The 18729-nt window shown below is 42.3% G+C and overlaps 2 protein-coding genes across 2 annotated transcripts; both read left to right on the top strand.

The window, feature by feature from the left end:
- The first annotated feature begins 414 nt into the window (after positions 1–414).
- On the top strand, positions 415–14195 carry kpna4 (karyopherin alpha 4 (importin alpha 3)). Its single transcript, XM_029171850.3, has 17 exons — positions 415–660; positions 2403–2447; positions 2624–2713; positions 4113–4142; positions 4351–4403; positions 5377–5472; positions 5750–5835; positions 8722–8808; positions 8898–9067; positions 9640–9684; positions 9788–9919; positions 10124–10252; positions 10937–11041; positions 11127–11198; positions 11326–11488; positions 11583–11677; positions 11895–14195. Exons 1-17 carry the CDS (start codon positions 592–594, stop codon positions 11988–11990), a joined length of 1563 nt encoding a protein of 520 aa, XP_029027683.1. The 5' UTR covers positions 415–591; the 3' UTR covers positions 11991–14195.
- Positions 14196–14345: 150 nt separating this feature from the next.
- On the top strand, positions 14346–18646 carry trim59 (tripartite motif containing 59). Its single transcript, XM_029171854.3, has 5 exons — positions 14346–14751; positions 16123–16429; positions 16557–16778; positions 16875–17084; positions 17252–18646. The coding sequence occupies exons 1-5, from the start codon at positions 14684–14686 to the stop codon at positions 17843–17845; spliced, it is 1401 nt and encodes a 466-aa protein (XP_029027687.1). The 5' UTR covers positions 14346–14683; the 3' UTR covers positions 17846–18646.
- Positions 18647–18729: the final 83 nt, after the last annotated feature.

The raw sequence follows: 18729 nt of genomic DNA, 5'->3' as shown, positions 1-18729 counted from the left end.
ATTGTGTTATTTTTTTTTTTACAATTTAGAAAATTAATTTATTTAATGAATTCATTATATTAGTTGAGGTGTATCAATAATGTACTCCAGCAGCAACTTAAAAAAACCGTATTTATTTTGCTCATAATAAACATTATAAACAAACTAATTCAGTTATTTTGTTAAAGGTGTTTTCTAGAGGTGTTGACTGAAGATCCTGCATCTTTGAGACTTTAGTTTCTGATGACGTTAAACTATTTTTAATTAAAATGGAGGCTTATCTAATAGTAGCTATATGAAACGTGTAATATCCTCCGATAACTAAACAGCAGAACAAACTACCCCTTAATATAATGGCTGCTGTTCGTATGCAGTTGAGTGGCGCGCTCTACAGATGGAAGCGAACAGCAGCACGTCGGGTAAAGGGGGTTTCCCCACCCTTCCTCTACGACAGAGCGGAGCTGCCTCCACCACCGGCATTCCCAGTATGCACCGCGGACAGCAGCAAAAAATAGTCCGCTAACGAGAGGCTGAGAAAGGGGAACTAGAAAGGGTAGCGCACCAGCTAAAACCACGAGTTTAACTCTATTTAACGCCACCGCAATTGCTAACATGGCCGACAACGAGAAACTGGACAACCAGCGGCTGAAGAATTTCAAGAATAAAGGCCGTGATTTGGAGGTAAAAGTTGTGCAGAACGGTGTCGAGTGTGTCTTTTCCTCGGCGCCACCGTCGCTCTGTTCGCGGCCAGCTTCGCCTCCTGGCTTCCCTGTGACGTCGTTTCTAATTTCCACCGTCGGGAACTTTGTGTCCGTAGCCTGAGCTAGGTCCTTCGTAGATCGCACGTTCCAGATCACTGACTTTGTGTGCTCGATTCCCCATTATGTCTTATGTATTTGTTACGCCGTGAGGCCGCGGTGGTTATAAAACACGCCTGAACAGCAAGTCAGAGTTATTGCATCCGCTGGATGTGCTCTGCTAGCTAACCTAGCTGCTAGCCAGGCCCACGGGGAACATGCTAGCTCTACTGAATCATATCGAGCTGGCTTGGATTGACATGATAGCGAGTGAAAGTTAAAATGATACCTAAAACAACAAGTATATAGAGTTTACTTGGTGATTGTCTTTTGGGAAACGCTACGTTGGTTGGCAGACGAATGGGGTGGTAGATTCACGTAATTTTATTGCTCCAATTAGCACTAGCTGCAGTCCGTGCTAGCTTGCTCGTTAGCTAGGTAGCGTTAACTCGGTGGTTGGGCTTGGTGCTGCTGGTGGCCGCAGTTCCACCCATCCCCCGTCTTTAACATCAAAAACAATGGCGGAAGCCCGTTAGGTTCTTAGGTGACTACATATCTGGCTTTTTAATAATCGTGTCGCATTGGTTATTTATGGCATCGTTTAGTGTCGTTACACATGCGTGGAAGAGATTGTTAATGCGACCAGCTAGTTAACGCCATCACATGACTGAGTTCAAAGCTACACGATGGCTAACGGTGACCCACAAGTTATCAGCTGATGTACCAAGAGCTGAATGTACCTTTGCTTCTTTAATGCCAGAGAGTGATGGTGTTTTCGGGCTCGCTGCCTCAATGTGCATCGGTGCGTGGTTACTCATACATCGTGGTTGACAAGTAGTTACAATTCAAATGATCCAACTCATTATAGAATCGCTTCGATCTTTCAACTTGTTAATGACTTCAACCAGTTACCATCACTATAGCTAATGCCTCCTGGTATTCAGTACAAGCACTACACACACATCTGTTCTACTGTCTGCTTGATCTGCTCATAATACTCGTTTGTCAGTTAATAATCAGGTGCCTCTTACTAACATAGTTGCATGTTATATTCTATTTTGCATGTTATATATACACCATTCTCCAATAAACAAACTTTTGGAGAGCCTTTAATTCACTTAATGTTCACTTCAAATGATTTAGTTTGCACTTAAAGCATTTAGCTCTGGTTCTGTATGTAAATGTAAGCCATTTGAATGGTGGAAATGTGTGATCTGTGAAGAATGCACATCTGAGTCTGCGTCTTTCTGAGACTTTTAACCAAACATGACCAATATAATATTCTTGAAGATGCACTGATATTGATTTGTTGTCTAATTATCTTGCTATAGAGTACATTTTGCTGTTATTACCGTTCTTTTATTGTAAGCTCACATAAAATTATATCTGTTACAGAATGTACATGATAGACATCGCTGTCACATTTAATAGTGTTGCAGTAACACAAGATGACTCATGGTACATCAGACCGGTGTTAAGTATGTTTGGGTGCTGTCATATGCAAAGTATGGCATATTGATATTATGCTCCAGGTGTGAGTGGTCAGCTCTGGTTACTGATCTCAGACAGGCAAATCTATTTTGGGATTAATACTACTTGAATGGTAACATGTTATCTCTTTCACAGACTATGAGAAGACAGAGGACAGAAGTAGTTGTGGAACTCAGAAAGGTAATCACACTCTTGTATTAAGCTCCTAACAGCAAACACCCAGTTACAATATTTTAGTAGTTAAAGTCTTGCTTTTTTTCTGCACTTGGTCTTTGTAATAATTCACTGAAAAAGCGTCCCTGATGATACTGGATTTCTGTGGACAAATACGTGAAGTGTTATTTCTGCTCCCACAGAACAAAAGAGATGAACACCTTTTGAAGAGGAGAAACGTGCCCCATGAGGACATCTGTGAGGACTCCGATATCGATGGGGATTTCAAATCGGTATGGTTATGTCTGCGTGTCTTCTCCTGAAAATGTCTTCTAATGCAATATTTAGTAGACTTGTTTTTAGTCATTAAAGTTAATAATGAAAATAGAGTTGTGTATAACTCTGTCATGGTCCTCTAGAAGTTGCAAGAATGACAGCTTGGCTTTAGGGTGTGCTGAGATTTTTCCCATGTAATTGTCTCTTCCTGCCCAGTACCACATGTTTGGAGATGTGAGGAATTTAGTTTGTCTTTGTCTTTGTGTGTGTTTGTCGAATGCTGACAAACACGTAACTGGAAGCTTCATTAGTTAGCAACATCCCTTATCTCTAATGGGCTTTTCAGTTTTTCAAATATCTTAATAATCTAAACATGATTTGTTGGAGACATATTGCTAAGTAACAAACATTAGACCTTAAACAAGTACGATGCAATTTTGTGGATATATAAATAATTGTCCAAACCTTTCATTTTGAGTTCAGATACACCAGAAGCCGAAAGCTCAAAGTCAATGTCTCTATATTGATCTTTAATTTTAGTGGTGTTGAGACATAGGAGACCTATATATTTTTAGGTAAGAGAAACAGTAGTGTTGCAGAGACCTGATCACACTAAATCCCTGGTGCTATTGAGAGAACGAAGTCGAAATGGGTTACATAGCAATTTATCAACAATGACATGCGCCTGTGACTCACAGCAACATATTGGAGAGATGTTTGTGGAGTGTGCTCATTTAAATACTTAAACCAGTTACCACTGTGGAACTGTTTTCCTTCGTTCTAAAATAATACATGTATTGTGTTTTATTTTTTTCAGCATTTTACCAATTTGTGGGTGGATCTATGGATATATTTGTTTGAGCCTTGAGCATGTTGTCTAATGGCCTTTTCTGCCTCAGGGTCCTTCAGCTTTCTTGTAAATGTTTTTTCATCCATAGTCAACACAATTTAATAGCGTCCACAGCCATAGAATAAAAATATTCAAATAGTTTTAGTTTTGTGTTGAAAGTGTGCTATCAGCTTTCTAAATTCAAAGTGATACTCTGGCACTTAACAGGCAGCCGACACTGGACTTTGAACATCCTGTTCATGGCCATCCTGTGAAGTTGCCAACTGGCAAATGATCATGTTGATTGCTTTCCTGCATGTCTAGCCTTCTGTTGTTACACCAAAACATTAAATTGGCGCAAGGGTGAATGTCCTAATGACTTTTCTCAATCCTTAGCCTTCTTTTGGTGGGTTATTTTGTCTTTGTCAAGCTTGTATACAAAAGCAATTTTGGGAATGACTATTTTTAATACAGAGCTAATTTGGAGCTGCCACCATATACATTATTTAGAGCTTATATTTAAGAGACCACTGCGTATATTCTAACTCTTGTGACATTATGTTCTTTTTTTTTTTTTTGTTTTTCAGCAAAACACCTCTCTTGAAGCAATAGTACAAGTAAGTAATGTTGTTCAACTTTGTTTTTTTAATTATTTAGCCGTGCTATTTAGCCGACACGACATAGGATATACTTGTATTGTAACTTGCGTATTGTCATTTACAGTACATGGAAAGGCTCCTAAAATATTTTTAATTTATTTATTCATAATGATTGTTAACATCTGACTGCGTACAGATGTTCATTACTTTATATGCTGTGTTTTAGAATGCCACCAGTGATAACCAGGGCGTCCAGCTGAGCGCTGTGCAGGCTGCCAGGTAGGAACATACACCTTACACCCTACATGTCTGTTTACCCCTGCAGTAATGGCCAGAATATTGTAATATATGTATTATAATGGATTGCACATTTCTTTGAAACATTCAGCTAAAGCTTATACTGCTGGAGATAAAATGTCTCCAATGTCTTTGATGCAACCGGATTGAAGTGTTTGTGCATTTTTTAAATGAGTTTAGAAATGAAGATGTAAAGTAGGAATATGACATTTTTAAAATAGTTATTTAATTTCAATAAACATGTCTGTTATTTAAAAAGCTGATTGTGTAGGTATTGTAAATTGTGTATATGTCTCTAGAGACTAAGAGCCCATGTAAAATACTGTTTCCCTGTTGCTGTTTCAGTAGCAGAGTGTTTTTCAGACTTGATTAGACAGAAGTGGTTTTCACTAAATCACCAGCAGTCTGATTAGTGAACCCTGTAAAGGGCACTGCTCAGTATTGCAGCTTTCTTGAAGTAAAAGTCAGGTGTAACATGAAAAGATTTTTCACAAATTTTCCCTTTTCTTTCTTTCTTTTTTTACCCAAAGTTTTATAGTTTTTAATTAGTCACATGAACTGGACTTGTGCGGATCTTTAACTAGTCCAAGGACTTTGTTGTACCAGGCTGGCACTGTTTTGCCACTGCATTTTGCTGCACCATACAACACCTTCTAGTTTCTCCATGTTAGTCGAGAATCCTAAAAGAAGATAATTACACAAAATCCGTACATCAAAGAGGATAAAAAACAACGCCTCAAATTACGCATTCTTCATATTTCCACTTGTTTTTTGTTCTATGCTTTAATTTAATTGAGGACATTGATACGTTAAACTGCATATTCAACGAACTAAGAAGGTTCCACCTGTCAGTCACTGGGATGGGGACTGGTTTGTGAGGGTATACTTGGCCTTATTGTCTACTAGTCAAGCAGTGTGGGGAGTAATGTTTTTCTTCTTTGTGTGCTTTTTATAGGAAGTTGTTGTCCAGTGACCGCAACCCTCCCATAGATGACCTGATTAAATCTGGTATCCTTCCTATACTGGTTCACTGCCTGGACAGAGATGACAAGTAAGCTAGCTGTGGGTCTGTTGGGCTTGATGTCACAGTGAAAAAGGCCTTTCCTTTTTCAAGTGTGATAATTGAAGTACAACTTGGCAACTTTCCCAGTTATGTTTATTTCATGTACATTCCAAAGCTATGCAAATGAGCCATCAGGGTTTAGGCCTGCTGAAGTTACATAACTGCGTTCCAGTTTTTACCTTCCAGGAGCAGCAGAACATAACTGACTCATCTGCCTGCTTTCACTGTTTAGTTTACTGTTGTCTTTTCCCTTTGTCCTCTGTAGCCCGTCTCTTCAGTTTGAGGCAGCCTGGGCTCTGACCAACATAGCATCAGGAACCTCAGAGCAGACCCAAGCTGTGGTGCAGTCCAGTAAGTCACACAAGACACGGCTATCTTATTCTTGTAATCTTCAGATGAATGTTTTGTGTACTTTAACACATTATACATATCTAATGTTACTTATGGCTAATGTAACATATGGGTATCTATCTATCTTTCTTTTTAAATAGATAGATAGATTCTTCACTCGCCCCTTCCTTGGAGCGGTCTTATTCCTACCAGCTCTGCTCCTGGGAACTTGAGGGTCCCGCACAGTATCTTAGCTGTTCCTAAGACTGCACTCTTGGGAATTACAGCCCCCAGTGTTCCTGTCACTATGGATACCACTTGTGCCTTCACCTTCTACATCTTTTCTAGCTCTTTCAACCCTTTGTACTTCTTAAGCTTCTCATTCTCCTTCTTCCTGATGTTGCTATCACCTGGGATTGCTGGGATCCATAACTACAGCCTTGTTTTCGTGTTTGTCCACCACTACTATGTCGGGTTGGTTGGTCATTACCAGTTTGTGTCTGTACCTGGATTTCCCACAAGATCTTAGCTCTGTCATTCTCAACCACCTTTGAAGGTGTGTCACATTTAGACTTTGGGACTTTCAGTCTGTACTTGGCACAGATGTTCCTGTACACTATACTGGCCACTTGGTTATGGCGTTCCATCAATGCCCTGCCTGCGAGCATCTTGCATCCTGCTGTTATGTGTTGGATTGTTTCAGAGGCATCTTTGCACAGCCTGCACCTGGGGTCCTGCCTAGAATGGTAGATCCCAGCCTCTATAGATCTGGTACTCAGAGCCTGCTGTCTTTCAGTCCAGCTTTGTTCAGCCAATGGTAGAAGAAGTGGCTGATATCGACAAATCCTATCTGCCAGTGGTACATATCGTGCTGGGATTTGTCCTTCCATGAGGGTTCAGTCTCAGGGTGCTGGATTTGGGGTGAAACCTTCTGTGCATTGTAAGGAGCTTTCTTGTCTTGATGTCAGTGGCTTCCATCTCTTTTTTTCCAGCTTATTATGCCAGCGCGTTACCTGATGACCGGAAGGGTGTAGGTGTTAATCACCCGGACTTTGTTCTTCAAATTTAGCCAACTTTTCAGGACTTGCCTTACTTATTGGTTGCTGTTTCCATTGTGGCCTCTCTCAGGTATCTGTAGATATTTTCCACATCTGCTATCTTGCCTTCTGGTAGTTCTATACCTTTCCTGTCCTTGCTACCAACTGACCACACTTATTCAGACCGAATGATATTCCGATGTCTTGGATGTATATGCTGGTCGTATGTATCAGTGAGTCGATATTTCGTTCACTTGTGGCATACAGCTTGATGTCATTAATGTAGAGGAGGTGGCTGATGGTTGTGTTATTCCGTAGTCTGTACCAGTAACCAGTCTTGGTGATGACCTGGCTGAGGGGGTACAGGCCTATGCAGAACAGCCTCTAGGGTTGTTTTTCACTCCCCCATTGAGTTCCAGATAAAGGTTCTTAGAGTTCTGTTGATCTTGTATAGTTCCAAGCATTCCATGGTCTGTGTGTGAGACATTGAGTCACAGGCATACTTGTAGTGCACAGGTAGGTATGTCTGGACTTACAGTTTAGGGTGACTGCTTTGTCTACCATTAGCTGGTGCTCTGTTCCCCTGGTTGGCTGTTGATGATGATGCCTCACAGGAGCTTCCATGTTCTGTGGAGGTAGGTTATTTGGCAGTAGCTGGATGGAACTGCTCCCCCCTTGGGGTCTATCATGATCAGAACTGTTCAGCCTTTTGCATTCAGTGCAGGTTCCATCCACTAGTAGCTTGTTCATTTGTGCCACCAGGCGCTCATGTAGTGAGGTTATCCTCTTTTAACCAGTAGGCATGAATCATGTCAGGGTATGGTGCCATCTAGCTCTTCAGCTAGCCAGGGCTGTGAGACTGCATTGTCACAGTCTCATTTGAGGTTTCTGGAATAGTCGTGTTGCTCTACTTCTTAGGTAGGTGGTGCCTTTCTGCAGTTTTGATAGTTTGCCAACTTTTTGCCATGTTTCTTTGATCTTGGCCTCCAACCTCCGTTTCCATGGGGAATACTGCACCTTATGGCTTGTGTTAGTCAAGTACCCCAAGAATCACAGTTGCTGTGCTGTATATCAGTTGATTGCTCTCAGTGATGGTCATAAATGGTATTGTTTGTAGTGCTGCATTCACATCTTCTAGCAGACTTTCAGAAGGTGCACACAGTACATGTGTGGGAAAAATGCTGTAATTGAACAATGCTTTAAAACAATGGAAGTGTTATTTAAGTGTGTCATTTATTTTCATAAATGAACAAAAGACCTTTTGCCTTCAACAGTGCAGCAATTCTTCTAGGTACACATGCACATAATGTTTTAAGGAACTCAGCCAGTAGGTTTTTCAAAATATCTTGGGGAAACTAACCACCGCTCATCCTGATAATCGTTAGCACCTGTTTGGTGTAATTGGTTGATCATACACCTGACTATAATCCTACAACATCCCTGACTTTATTCAAGTGCAGCGATAAGAATTGATGCTGATTTGAAGGCAAAATGTACTATTGTAAATATTAAATATTGATTTGATTTAAATTTGTCATTTGCTCATTCACTGCACACCCAAGCCGCATTTTAAATGGCAGGTGTTCTGCGCTGGCAACCAGATTGTTACTTTGTCAGATCTGCCTGCTTTTCAGACTTGGTTTAAGTGCTGCGATTTAGTGTGATTTAGTAAAATCAAGAAGCTACCAAGGAAGATTTATAGTAATGCAAACTTTGATAATGAGCTACAGTATTTTTTTGGTCTTGATAGTAGACATTGCATAATTATGCAGGTTATGAAATGAGAAAATGTATGTTGGCACATAATGTCATGTCAACCTTCAAGGATCATGGGATTAATATTTGATTCACACCTGTTTATTTTCTGTAGATGCTGTGCCACTGTTCCTCAGGCTGCTTCACTCTCCTCACCAGAATGTGTGTGAACAGGCTGTCTGGGCCCTGGGCAACATCATAGGTGAGTCACTGTTTGCGTTACCATGATTTCTATTAGAATTAAAGACACTTTGTCTTAAGATGTGCATTCAATCTGTGTATTCTCTCCAGGTGATGGACCTCAGTGCAGAGACTATGTGATCAGCTTGGGTGTTGTCAAGCCTCTCCTTTCCTTCATAAGTCCCTCCATCCCCATCACCTTCCTCCGCAATGTCACCTGGGTCATGGTAAACCTATGCCGCCACAAGGACCCTCCACCCCCAATGGAAACGATCCAAGAGGTGTGTATAATAAACCTCCAAGAATATCTAATAGTATAAAATATAGTATTGGGATTGTCCAGCTTGGTAGTTTATTAAAGGACAATGAGAAAAGAGAATCTTCTTTTTATAATCACCCCAAAGGGCGTTTCTTTATAATAAAGTGGACAAGGAATAATCGATTAGATAACATACTTGAAGTGTCACCAGTTATTAAAACAGAGTTAAGCTTTGTGCAGTCTGTAGGACAGGTGAAAATGGAATAAAAGCATGGTATGAAAAAAACTGCAAAACTGAGAGTTCTAAATCAAATTACTGACATTACACTTTGCTCTTTGTGTGCTGGTGACACTCTCCTCCCCAATAATCAAAGAGATGTGTTTGGCAGAGTATTAGCCTTTCCATCTGTGCTCCACCCGAGCTTGTAAATAATGGCCCAATTTGTTGGCTTGCTGTTTCTGCAGAAATGAAAGGGGCTGTGTAGGTATGGCAGAACAAATGTTGGAGTCTTTATGGATCTTGTAGGAATGTTTTTGGGTGTCATTGCTGTTTTATCCACCAAACAACTCATGTTTTTCAATTCTTTTTTTCAGATTCTTCCAGCTCTGTGCGTGCTGATCCACCACACTGATGTCAGTGTGAGTATTTTGAATTCAAGTTAGCAAGGGTGCCCTTACCCTCATAATTTGTGTCACCTTAGTTTACTGAGCTTACATAAAACAGAATATCTTTTCTTTTTAGATCTTGGTAGACACTGTGTGGGCGTTGTCCTACCTGACCGATGCTGGGAATGAGCAGATTCAAATGGTCATTGATTCTGGCATCGTTCCTCATCTGGTCCCACTGCTCAGTCACCAGGAGGTCAAAGTTCAGGTGTGTAGAGAAGATTAGTGTTGTTTTGGACCAAATAAATAATCCTGATTCTGGAGCAGTCTTAACTAATCTAAGCTCTATTACATGTTTGCAGTTCTTAACACGATGATGCCAATGTCACGTTGTATCACACAGTGAAGTCTTCTATTTGAAAAGAAAGTGAAATGTATTAACGAAAACAATGAACTTTCTCTTTATGTCTAGACCGCTGCCCTTAGGGCTGTTGGGAACATAGTGACTGGCACAGATGAACAAACCCAGGTGGTGCTCAACTGTGATGCCCTCAGCCACTTCCCTGCACTCCTCAGTCACCCCAAGGAGAAAATCAACAAGGTGATAGATTCTCTTCTTTGACCTGACACACACTTACTATCTACCCCTACTATCAAGCTGCTATATTGGCTGTCTGGAAGTGATGAAATCTGAGACATGGTGCTGGTGTGTATGTTGTGTGAAATAGTGATAGATTAGACAGTGGGTCGTGCTAATTCAATATGACGAACTTCAAGGATGAAGAGGACGCCGGTGGTTGTAAATAGACTGGGGTTGGGGAGGTTATTTGTGTGTGTGTGTGTTTGTGTGTGTGTGTGAAACAATGTGTGTGGTCCTATGGGTTAGTGGCTAAAGGGTACTGAGACCATGTGTCTCTGCTGATATCGGAGTGCATCTGAGACTGGTCACTTCAAAAGACGAGGCCCCGCTTTGTGTCCTGGTCAATGATTAGAGCCTCAAATGTGCCCTCGCCCTGCCCAGAGCCCTGTCTCAGCCAGAGGTCGACCTTTTAGGAGACCTCTGGGTTCTGATCCAGTTTAAATAAATAAGTATGTTTAGCCCTCATTATGAGGATCGAGAGGCCAAGTCTTTCTTGGCACATCAATGTGAAGCTTGTGACCTTATTGTGTGCTTATTTTTTTGTTAAAATAAATCTTGTACACACTAAAGTCTACAGTACAGTGCTTCAGTAGTTGCGTAGTATTAACATTACTAACTAGTGTGTTTTTGCTTTCTGGGCTGTAGGAGGCAGTGTGGTTCCTGTCCAACATCACTGCAGGCAACCAGCAGCAGGTGCAGGCTGTCATTGATGCTAAGCTAGTTCCTATGATCATTCATCTGCTTGATAAGGTGTGTATACATCTCCTGTTTATATTCTGTTTTAAGTGCAAATTTACATAATGCACAGAATATAACCTTTATGCATTAATTATAGGGAGATTTTGGAACACAAAAAGAAGCAGCCTGGGCCATCAGCAACCTGACAATAAGTGGGAGGAAAGATCAGGTAAGATATGTTTTCACATACATTTTGTGCTAAACGCTATTGGCATCAACAGCGCTGTTAAACGCTAAAACACTGTTTTGCTATAAATCACATAACTGATGCACAATACATCATTATCTCTCTGCAGGTGGCACACCTCATTGAAAAGCATGTGATCCCTCCATTCTGCAACCTACTGACAGTGAAGGATGCTCAAGTTGTGCAGGTTGTTCTCGATGGTCTCAGTAATATTCTCAAAATGGCTGACGATGAGGCCGAAACCATTGCCAATCTCATTGAGGAATGCGGAGGTGAGTTCCATCTGTACCACAAAGATTTTAGCTTTTCTTCTTGGCATCAGCTGTTAATCACACACCAAATGAATTGCATTGTTCTGTCCCATAGGTTTGGAAAAAGTGGAACAACTGCAGAATCATGAAAATGAAGATATCTACAAATTGGCATATGAAATCATTGATCAGTTCTTCTCATCTGATGATGTAAGTTAAACTATTTGTATTTAATTTATATACGTAATTATCTATTCAAAATAACATTTATATAGTGGTACTTAAAAAAACTGTTACTTTAAACTGTGACTTTAGTTCTCAGCAACTCACATTTTGTATTCAAATAGTTGAAATTGTGATGAATATATGTTTAATATATGGTTTTGATCAGTTGTCATTATTAACATGTTGTTGTATTGATGTTCAGATTGATGAAGACACCAGTCTGGTTCCAGAGGCCATTCAGGGCGGAACTTACGGCTTTAACTCAGCCAACGTGCCAGCCGAGGGATTCCAGTTCTAGACGGCATCTTGGGTATTCTGGAGTTTTGTTCACGATGCAGCACTCTGTTCAACATTTAAAAAATTAGGAGAGAAAGAGCGAGAGAGAGCGAGAGTGTGAGAAATTTGATCCATTGTGCTTGGCTCGTGGGATCCATGGCTGCATCTTATCTGAGAGAAAAATGTGTGGATTTCATTTGGCATTCCAGAGGAACCAGCCCAAATGAAGTTTGAGATGGCGAGTGGGTGCGAGTGAGAATGAGTGGCTACATGTTGCAAAAAAGCGAAACATCTACATCGAATGTGTTGAGAGACATGCCGACATAACTTCTGTTATTGGAGCGGTCGTCTGGAAAACTACTTCAAATGACAACAACAAAAAACAAAACGAAAAACTCGATGTCTGCCCAGGGAAAACCAAGGACATCCGAAAATAAGAAATCAAGAGATCTTGAAACAAAATGCAGAAATGAGTAACTTTAATTATGAACTGAGATGAACCACGAACCATCACAATTCTGCGGTCCTCCGACTAGAAGAGGGCGCCATCCTCAATGTGCCCCTCCCCCAATCGGCCACGCTATCAGACACGTGTGTGAATGGACCCATTGTGTATGAATGTCTGGACTCAGTGCTGAGGAGCCAGGTTCATCTCCTCCAACGAGATGCCCCCCGATGGGGCGCCATCCTCTCTCCCTGGTGGGCGGGGCCAGAAGTCCGGCTGCGCGTGTCGCATGTGCGAGAGAATGGACGGATGAGTTGTGTGCTTGGCTGCGTGCGTGACTGGGAGTATGCGAGTCTGGCTGAGAACGCATGCAGAGTCGGGAAAAGACACCAATACAACATCTGAAGAGAAACAAAATTAAATGCAACAATGAGGTTAGCAAAGGTTTCAGGAAAGAAATTCTGCCTTCGATAGAGGCTGATCCTCCAATCCCTGAAAGAATGAACTTTGGATATAAAAAATTGTCATCACAAGGATATTTTTCTGTTTGTTTTGAGTTATTGTTAAGTTAGTGTTAATTGACACTGGACAATGCTACTGGCTCGTGTGAAGCAGCGGTGCATTGTATTAAGATGCATTTGGTGGCTCTTCAGCTTTTCTTTTTGCCTCCAGTGTGTTCCTTTTTTATGTTCCTTTTTTATTTCAGCTTTTAGTTTTATTGCTTCTGTAAAGGTGATTGATGATCGTATTCTACCCCACCACCAGAACCCTAACCTGCACACCAGATATGGGCTTGATGCTGTGAAATTCTTACACCATCACTAGAGTCAATCAAATGACCTGTTCCTTCTGTGATACTTAATTATTTTTCCTTCGATTAACAGCAAAATCACTGCTTTGCAGTATTGTTGCCATAGCTTTGACTTATCACCAAGGGAGAAGAGAACAGTGGCCATTTCACATGGGATTGTGAATCATAACCTTTGCATGTACTAAACTATAGCACAGTTATTTTAGGGTATTTTAGTTTCCTTAGGCTGTGGATACAGTGTAATTTTCATTTTAAGTAAAACTGTGCTTAAATGTTACATGTGTCCCCTTCCCTCACCCCTCACTAGTGTCCAATCTGCTAAATAATCTGTATGGTTTTGCACATGTACTGCAGAGTCAGGCCTGAAGTCTTTCTCAACGTGTGTTGATTGGTTTCATAGGTTTTGACCTGCCAACAACCTCGACAATATGCATCACTCAACCACAATCTTCGTTGTCTTTCTATAGTGATCCAGTTACTCTTTTAAGTGATACTTGAGAAAATAATGACTTTATTTCAGGAGCAGCAGGAATTAATCGATGTATCTCAGCTAGACTGCGAAAGGAGCGTAACCTCCCATTTCTCAAGGTCGAAGGTCGTCCCACATGTCAGACTCCAGTTGTCCTAAGTGGGAGAATTAATAAACCCATGAACAAGTTTGCTGTATGTTGCGGAGTCCTTAGCCCCACGATCCTCCCTCCTTATACCAGCTTAGGTGTACAAGCTTACCCTTTTCCATTTTTTTGTGTTAACTTCAAACACTGTAGTAAATGATTACACATTGTGCTCATAAACCTTCTGTTAAACATAGGGGTATTTTTTGCAGCATTCCTTGTTAGCAAACATGTGGTTTCAAGTCTAAAAATATGAAATGGAAGAAAAAGGTAGTTGGCCCGAAAACACTTTTTTGGGGGGGGATAGACTACAGGATAGGTTGTCTTCAAGAAAATAAATAGTGAAACCCAAACGGAGAGACTGTGTGTGTGTGTGGTCTGTTGTGGAGAAGCTGTGTAATTAATCTCAAGTCGTCTGTAAGACAGCCAAGCGGTTTAAAGTCTCTAACGGCTGCACCTGTGTTCAAATAGAGAAAATGCGGAGACTGATTGGCCAACGAGACCGGCACTCCGCATGCGTACTACAGGGGATGAGGCATTTGTAAACTGTAGGAAATTTAGCATATGAAACTTTGTAAGCGGAAGTTCATGTATGAGCCGAAACACATTTCCTGTCGAAGCAACAGGCAGACATGCATAAACGAGCTGTGTGCACTTCGGTACACTTTCGTTAATGAAACGTAGATGTATTTAAATAAACAAAAAGTAACAAATACAAACGCGCCGCGTGTTAGCGGCATTTATATATTTCACACAAGCCTCAATGGGCGCCAAAAGTTTAATCTTTAAACTATTTGTGTGCCCACTTGCTGCTAGTTTTAAGAATAGGGATTTACTGAGCGCACATGAATGCAACACAAGAAGGAACAGGAAGTGGAAGCTGTGTTTTTGGACAGACTGCTCCGGGCAGACGGTGAGTTTGTAACGAATTTAGCTTTTGGTCGAATCATCTTTTAAAATCTCAAGGTTAGGTGAAAAACAAAATTCCAGTAAAGTAGACGGCAGATGTTTGCGGAGAAATTAGCCATTGTTACTAGATTTACGATCATGGATTTTGGGAGTGTGAAGTTAGCGGAGAGATAAATAAATAAATAAATAAATAAATAAAGGACAACATGTAGTTGTTGCATTGTTCTGTCAGACAGCGTTCTACAAACCAATAAATAAAAAGTATTTGTCAGACAAAAGTAAATATTGTCGTCTTATGGAATGGTACAAAAATAAAACCAATGAGAGAGTAAATGCTCGTTTTGACAAGTCCAAACTTTGGTCTATTCAGAGTAAAGCCTTTGTGCTTAATACGTATATATTATTTTCATTGTGTTGAGATGGCAAAATCAAACTTAAACTAACTCTAGTCGTCGCAGCAGAACAGGACACCTGTTTGCTTTTGAATCTCGGCGCCAAATGGGTTTGTCTCCACACACGGATCAGGTTTTGAGGACAGTTGAACAGCCTGACCCCGACACCGCAGGTCTGTGTGTTGGTGCTGGCAGGAGGCCTCTTATTGTCACTGCAGTAACTGGAGGAGACACACACACACACACACACACCAACAGAACTGATCCTGTAATAGGAGCTGATCCGGTTTCTGGCTGTTCAGTCCGTTTTTGTTGAGGAGCTTCTGTACAAAAACTGAGCAGAAGTTGACGATAATCCATCCTGAAATGAATAGTAAATGAATACACGTTACCTGTACAGAATAATGCCATTCACAGTCCTGCATTATATAGCATGTGTGAGACATATAACTGATGGAAATAATAAAATGACACCTCCACGCACTCCTCATTGTTGCATGCTGGCTTTCATTTGTGTTTTATACTTATATTTACTGTTTTATGCTTCTGTCCAGTCTGCTCATTTTACCAATATTACATCTTTTTTCTATTTTGAAAGTCTTTATTTTAATGAGCTGAATAACAACGTCTAAAGCATTGACTTGAGTAATAAACACAACGGATTTTACAGATGTGTGTAAAGAAAATGTACCCCTAAACTTTTAATGTGAAATTTAAGACTGGATGTGATTTTGTTTTAAATTTTAGGCATTTCATTGTACAGGTGTGACTAATAAGACATTAGTTCATAAACAGTGACCAGATGGAGGATTAGTGATAGTGATGAAACTGTTTTGTTCTTGTCACTGGGCACAGGATTCAAGTAATCTTTATGAATGTGAAGCTGGATTGTTGCAAAGTCTTAATCTCATTCTCTCCTTTTCCAAGTGGCCAGCAGCTTATATAAACTGTACAGCAGCAAATTAATGTGTTTTGCTGAACAGGTTTCAGGACATAAATTTAAAGCCCTCGCGGTCCGGGACAGTAGTCTCCACCATGGACACCCTGGAGGAGGACCTGACGTGCTCCGTGTGCTACTCTCTGTTCGCGGACCCCCGTGTGCTGCCTTGCTCTCACACCTTCTGTAAGACCTGCCTGGACAACCTGCTCCAGGTGTCTACCAACTATTCCATCTGGCGCCCGCTGCGCCTGCCGCTAAAATGCCCCAACTGTCGCAGCGTGGTGGAGCTGCCCCCAGCAGGCGTAGACGCTCTGCCCGCCAATGTATCTCTGCGGGCCATCATTGAGAAAGTAGGAGAAAATCACAGGTTTAAGTGCAACACTTCTCTGTGGGCTGTGTGTCAGTCGGACGTGGCCGTATTGGCTGTAGCCTGTCTGCTCTTATCTCCTCATCCGTCTTTCATGTGTTTACTCTCAGTACCAGAGCGACAGCGAGCCGCGACCCCCCTCTTGCCCGGAGCACCACCGGCAGCCTCTGAACATGTACTGCGTCCAGGATCGAAAGCTGATCTGCGGGCTGTGTCTGACGCTGGGACAGCACCAGGGTCACCCCATAGATGACCTGCAGGCCGCGTTCATCAGGGAGAGAGAGACCCCATCGCTACTGCTGGCCAGGCTCTCTGAGCACAGATGGGCCCAGGTCAGATGTCCTGACTCCGGTGTCTGAGCTGGAGAAACTTCTCCTTTTGTGTCATTGGTAAATGGAACTGTCATATTCATGTAACTGCTCCGTTAGGTGTGTGAGCTCGGGGAGCAGCTGGAGCAGGAAAAGGTTCGCTGTGAGGGTCTGGTGAGGCAGGACCGACAAGAGGTGAATCAGTTTTTTCAGACGCTGGAGGTGGTGCTGGCCAGGAAGAGAGAGGCTTACCTGGAGGCCTTGGACAAGGCGGGCGCAGAGGTGCTGCGGGCCTACGACCCTCTCATCCACAGAGTGAAGGACCTGCAGGTGAGATCTAGGGCTGAGATGCAGCGATTTCTAAATGTTTGAGCGCACAAACACATGTTGTTATACCCAGCATCCGTTATGTCTAAGCCGCTTCATCAACCAAAAGTGTGAAGCTTTGAGCCTCCATTGTTGTACCATGGTAATGATGGCAGTGTTGATTCTTTCAGGAAGAACAGTTGGATCTGGTGTCCTTGGGTTCTTCTGTAGAGGAGGAGACCTCACCGCTGGCCTTCCTCGAAAAGGTGCATCTGTTCAGGGAGAGGGTGGAGGAGTTCATTAAAAGCCCCCTACCTTCAGTGATGAACCTCTCCATCAAACCGCGGGCAGCAGAGTACCTTCAGAAGAACTGGCCCGCCGTGACCATTGGGAGCCTCGAGGAAGCGCCTGTTCCTAAAGTGTGCTGCTGTGCCAGATGTGGAGGCGCCGAGGCCGACGCCAGGACGGACCCTTCCAGCAGCTGGATCCAGGAGCTGCAGCCCACCTCCTCCATGGTCCTGCTGGGGCTGCTGCTCCTGCTGGCGGCGCTCGTCTGGGTCAACCCGGTCGGAGGGGCGTCGCTCGGCTTCTCTGCACTGTCTCGGCTCAGCCAGGTAGCGCTCGGGCTGAGCAGCGAGCTCATCGCCTCCGTGGCGGACGTGGCCGGGCCGGCGTACGCAGCGACGGGGGCCGCTGTGCAGAGGTGGAGCTCCCTGCTCTCCTCAGTGGGGGAAACAGCCGTGCAGCATCTGGCCGCCTTGTTTAAAACTTTAACAAGCCGCTAAAGTGGAGCAAACTAGAACCTTGAGTTCCTCCAAGTTTCACCTAGAAGCTGAGAACGTCTGGTTTGTCTAATTTAGGCTGACCTGCTGCTGCTCCTGCTTCGATTTGGAGTCAATCACTTCTTGGTGCTTATCATGAACTGGAGAACGTTTTTATGCTTTAACACTAATATTCAGAAAACAAGCAGCAAAGTAATCATTAGTATTAGCAAAATTGATGAACCCATAATTATTATTAATACAAGAACAAACAGCAGATGAGTAGTAAACTGGAGAATCTAAAGGCTGATTCCTAAGTTTTGTAGCTGTAAATCTTTTCGGTTCTGGTTGAGTATTATGTTATCTTGGCTAACTAATTAGCATTTATCATAACAGACATTAGGGAAAGAACGTGGAAAGTCCTGTGAGGGCTGTGTCAGTAGCAGCATCGTGAGGTCAGAGAGCTCGGGGCATCAGCACAGCTACACGTTCACCTCCTTACATTACTGTAGTGGCTGGAGCAGCATGTGATCTGTAGAGCCGGCTGAGTGGAACCAGACACAGTGGACCTGATGAAAGCCTCCACGGGTCATGTTACAGAGATGCTGTGAGCAGCTGCCTCCGCGAGCATCTACCACACCCACGTCTGACATGTTGAGTTCAGCACTTATTATAGCCTTTAGCAAACAGTCGTATGAAGTGGGACTGCACAACAAAGTATCTTTAAGTAAGAGGAAACGCTTTATGTTACAGAGATGTTATACTGAAATTTTATGAACTTCATTTAGTATTTATGAAATGTTTTAATAAATTCATTTAGTAGCATCTGATGTGTAAGCGTGTCAGTCTTAGCTGCAGTGAGCTCAATTAACTGGTGCCTGTTACACTTGTCTTTGTTGTGTGAACTA

Source organism: Betta splendens, chromosome 13 (genome assembly GCF_900634795.4).
Source record: "Betta splendens chromosome 13, fBetSpl5.4, whole genome shotgun sequence".
In the NCBI taxonomy this organism is placed as follows: domain Eukaryota; kingdom Metazoa; phylum Chordata; class Actinopteri; order Anabantiformes; family Osphronemidae; genus Betta; species Betta splendens.
This window is presented reverse-complemented; position numbering and strand designations above follow the sequence as displayed.